Raw genomic sequence first — 4,728 nt, forward strand, 5'->3', positions numbered from 1 at the left:
TATCTTTTACATGAATTCTTATTAGTCGGTACACTTATTATCGCTGCTTTGATTTCAACTTATGTAGTTATTTTTTCAGGATTAATCTGGTGCGGTACTCTACAGTTCTTAATCTGGCAGATCTGCTGTTGGAGGAATAAATTAGTGTTGTGAAAATTTGAGTCCATTCAAATTAAAAGAATATCCAAATTAGGCTCAATTACTTTGGTCTTTTAGTACTCAATCCACTGATGTTCTAGAGCGAGTATAAGAAAAATCTCAAGTCCTATGTGATAAATGAAAATAATTTTCTGAAAAAACATGAATATTAATCTAAAATATGAAGCAAATAGGCACTACAACTGTATATTTTTTCGGGATATACGCTTGGTTAATAGCGGTTGGACGTCTATCGATAGACTTATATGGTCAAAAGTAGTACCAGTAGAAGTAGAATCAACATCCCAAGCCTCAAGTACTTCCGTTCTCTCATACTCATCCTCTTGATAATTCAACTGAATATGACCTTCTTTTATTGAAGATCGAATTCCTTCCAACTCCATTGTAACTTCTTTCATTGTGGGCCTTTTCTTCGCATTCATATTTAAGCACCTTTTCGCAAGATTAGCCACAGCCATTACCTCCTCTTTCTTGCCTAGCTTTAGTACTTGAGCATCAAGAATATCGTAAAGTTGATTCTGCTCCATACAATTAATGAAATATGCTACCAAACCTTTGAATTCTTGTGACCTTGTAGAAGATATTGGCTTTTCCCCCGTCAAAAGTTCAACAAGAACTACTCCATAACTATAGACATCACTTTTGTCGGTGAATTGGCCTGAACGAAAGTACTCTGGATCCAAATATCCAAAAGTCCCAAGTACTTTTGTGGTGACATGAGTTTGATCTATGGCAATTGATCTTGAAGTCCCAAAATCTGCTACTTTTGCTCTATACTTCTCGTCTAAGAGTATATTGGTAGACTTGATATCGCGGTGATAGATTGGCATGGAAGCTGACAAGTGCAAGTAACAAAGTGCTTCTGCAACTTCTCCCGCTATCCTCAAACGCATATCCTATGTGAGTGAAAGCTCTTCAATTTGACCATGAAGATAATGGAAAAGGGTTCCATTGGGGATGAATTCATAAACTAGTAAAGGGACCTCAGTTTCCAAACAACAACCCAAAAGCTTAACTATATTCCTATGATTGATTTGTGAAAGAATGGCAACCTCGTTGATAAACTCATCAACCTTACCAACTTCATCAACTATTTTTGATTTTTTTACTGCAACAATTCTTCCATCTGTCAACATTCCCTTGTAAACAGTACCTTGACCACCTTCACCAAGTATTCGATTCACGTTAAAATGATCGGTGGCCTTTTCTAAATCTTTTGAATTGAACAGTTTGTTTCTATCCACACTGCCATCAGAAGAAATTAACTGTTGTTGTAGAAGTAAACCACCATTGTGTTCGAAGTACTTCTCCTTGAGCTTGATCTCCTTTTTTCTCTTTATTATATTGAGCAACCACCATATTCCAACAATAAGTAAAATCAAACCTACAAGGCCTCTGCCTGTACCTGCATAATTCAGTAAGAAATCAGAAGAGAGAATTCATTTTTTTTTTCTTAGTATTGTTAAGAAATATGAGTTATTTTGTTTTATTGTTTATTAAGGGTAGATTTGTCTTTTCATTATTTCCTTTGTTTAGCCTATATATATATCTTTGTATTTAGGTTAAATCATACTTTTTGTATTCAATTGAATTGTGCAATATCAATGAAACCCTAGCCTCCTCTTTTTATTATTTTCTTTGGATTGTTTAACAAGTATAATTCACAAAGATTAATTTATCTACTTTAGAAATTTAACTTTGAAGGGTGAAACCGATGACATACCAAAAACGATCACGAAAACCTTTGACTCTTTCTTTGGGTAGCAACTGTAGCCTCCTATATAATTTTCGCAAATCATAAATGGTGGGCAATAGCCTAAGTTACATTCATCAATATCTGCCATGTACAAAAAACACAGGTTATATGATAAACTTATCACTCATTAAAAAAAAATGAATAGGTTAAGGATTTCAATATTGATAAAAAAATTTATTAGACCAAATTGGTATCTCTCTTGTGTTGTATATTATATAAACCATCAAGTTACATTAATATTATAAGAGAGACAATAAATAGACAAAAATTATGTCAGTCTTGTGTCGTATTACATGTTTATGGCTGGTTAATTTAGCTGAATATTTGAAAACTCTTCTAACTAATAAGACTTAGGGTGAGTTTGGGGTGGTTGTAGCTTATAATCATTTTTGTTTAAGCAATCACCCCCAAAATGTGTTTGGTAAACACATTTCAAAAAGCGTTGTTGTAACTTCTTCTCCTATAAGTGATTATGGGACAAGCTACAATAATCCCAAACTAAACCTTAAAATATCAAAGTTTTATAAATTTTCAAGCACGAGATGCCAACTAATGCTAAAAAATTTCGTTAAAATTTTGCCTTAATATTTGTCTACATCAACTAATGAGAGGAGTATTTAAAAAAATATATATACACATTCGGAGAAGGGACAAAGTAATTATAGTTTATAACAATTGAAAAAGAAATAAGAGTAATGTTACATATATAAATTATTTATTCAACTTATTCACTTATAAATTAATATGATAACCCTGTCTGTTTAACATATAATTTCCTTTAATTTATTTATTTTACTGTTTAACTTAAAGTCATCTAATAATATTAAAATACGTGAGTTGGCATAAAAGAGTTTGTATAAAAAATTTGTGAATAAGTATATTGTCGAACAAATAATATATAAAAGTCAACAAAAAAATTGGTCAGACATGAGGAATATTACCTTGACATCCTCTAAGAAGATAGGGATTTCCTTGGTAATGTTCGAAGCATTTACATTGAACAATGCTACTCCCAGAAGTACAACTAGAGGTTGATGTAAAGCTTGTTGAATTATTCAAAGCAGCTGACCGATTGAATGAAGAACTGTCTATTCCCCAATTGAGTCTGACCGGAACGTGCGTCATTCTCTGAAGATCTTGAAGATTGGTTAAGTTGTTTCCAAACCAATTTTGATCCACCAAAAAGGCATAATTGCAATCCTGTTGTCTTCCTCCATTACTGATGATGCTGCTTTGAGGAGCCTCGACGGATACATTAAAGTTCTTGAGAGGAGAACTAATTGTGGTCTGGCAACAGTTGATGCCGGATTGGCAACTACTATTTACCCCTAAATTTGTGGCATTTTCATTACACATGGAGAAGCATCCTGAAATAAACGAATTGTTGGTGGAAATGGAGGCAAGCTTGCTGCAACTTACGCCGGTGAATCTGTTCGAAGAACCGGAGGAGAATTCAAAAGGGGTTGTGTCCAAGTTAACAAATTGACTAGTTGATTCATTCTGGCAAGAATTGTATATCGGATGATTGACTCTCATGGTGTTTGTTAGTATTGAAATTTCAAGCAATTCCAAATTGATACTCCTCAAAAATGGTTTGCTCGAGTTGCAATCTACGGCGAACCAGTTGTCGACAGAGCAACCGGGTTCGATCCCAAATGGATATTGAATGTCCACTACTCCGCATTGTGAAGAACAGTTTCCTGATGATTGTGCTTGTGCCAATGCCATCATCGACCATGATAGCAAAATAATCCGAAACAGAAAATGTATAATCATTCTTCAATCGGTTTTTCTTTCTCTTTTGCTTGCCTTTGTTGTGAGTATAGACAATATACGTTTGGTGTGTACATGTCTTTGAATTTATGAGGAATAAAACATAATTGCATAGCCATATTGACTCTTCGTTCCGTAGACATGTCTTCAATCCAACTGCTATTGAACATTTCAAATTAGTAGTTTGGTCACACCGGCATCATTAAAAAGTAAAAAAAATTAGACTCTTTTCTGTATGTGACAAGTAGATGTTTAGTGAATTTTATTTGTTTTTAAAATGTGAGAAAGAGATGACAAAGTATATGTTAAATATTCAACAAGAGTTGTCTCAGTCAGATTTGTCTCCTGGATTTACTAAGTTAAAGTTTTTATGGAATTGGTCATATATAGCTACAGTCAAAGCTTCATTGTTGAAGAGACCTCCGTCTTCTTCCACATGAAGTCATGAAAAAGACATATTTAATTGATAAAGATATTGCCTATTTTATAAGATAACACTACTCTAAACCCCCTAAGGTATAGCCTAACTACCAATCCCCTCTAGTTTCAGAAATAACTCTGAACCCCCTGTTGTTTGTTAGAGTTACTGAATTTCTTGTTTTAAAAAGGACCCCTTACCAATTACCATTAATGTTTCCATGAATAACTAGGGGTGGGCAGGTCCTAGTACCCACCCAAATTCAAAGGAATTAGAATCGGAACTGGAATCAATCAGTTTCTTGAATTCGGAATCAGAATCGAAATCGAAACCAACCGGTTTTGGTTCTTAGAAGCCAAGAACTAGAACTTGAAACATCGGTTCTGGTTCTGGGTACTTAGGTTAATTTTAATTACCCTCTACTTTTTAAAAGTATGACAAATAGACCATCTAAAAATTACTACACCCCCAATAGTTTACAAAAATTATAATTCAATCCTGATTCTTACCTGGGTACCCAAATCTCGATTCCAGTTCTTGATGGTTCTAGTTCCTATCCGGAACCAGCCCTCATAGGGTAGGTTCTGGTTCTAGAAATTAGGAACCAACTAGTTCTAATTCC

The 4,728-nt window shown here is 34.1% G+C and overlaps 2 protein-coding genes across 2 annotated transcripts; both read right to left on the bottom strand.

Moving 5' to 3' along the window:
• Positions 1-232: 232 nt before the first annotated feature.
• On the bottom strand, positions 233-3,760 carry LOC116119960 (wall-associated receptor kinase-like 22). Its single transcript, XM_031405900.1, has 3 exons — positions 2,857-3,760; positions 1,883-1,996; positions 233-1,564 (listed from the first exon to the last, which is right to left on the bottom strand). Exon 3 carries the CDS (start codon positions 1,050-1,052, stop codon positions 336-338), a length of 717 nt encoding a protein of 238 aa, XP_031261760.1. The 5' UTR covers positions 1,053-1,564; positions 1,883-1,996; positions 2,857-3,760; the 3' UTR covers positions 233-335.
• On the bottom strand, positions 1,056-3,643 carry LOC116119951 (wall-associated receptor kinase-like 10). The gene is made up of 3 exons (XM_031405890.1): positions 2,857-3,643; positions 1,883-1,996; positions 1,056-1,564 (listed from the first exon to the last, which is right to left on the bottom strand). Exons 1-3 carry the CDS (start codon positions 3,641-3,643, stop codon positions 1,056-1,058), a joined length of 1,410 nt encoding a protein of 469 aa, XP_031261750.1.
• Positions 3,761-4,728: the final 968 nt, after the last annotated feature.

Source organism: Pistacia vera, unplaced genomic scaffold (genome assembly GCF_008641045.1).
Source record: "Pistacia vera cultivar Batoury unplaced genomic scaffold, PisVer_v2 Contig913, whole genome shotgun sequence".
NCBI classification, from domain to species: Eukaryota; Viridiplantae; Streptophyta; class Magnoliopsida; order Sapindales; family Anacardiaceae; genus Pistacia; species Pistacia vera.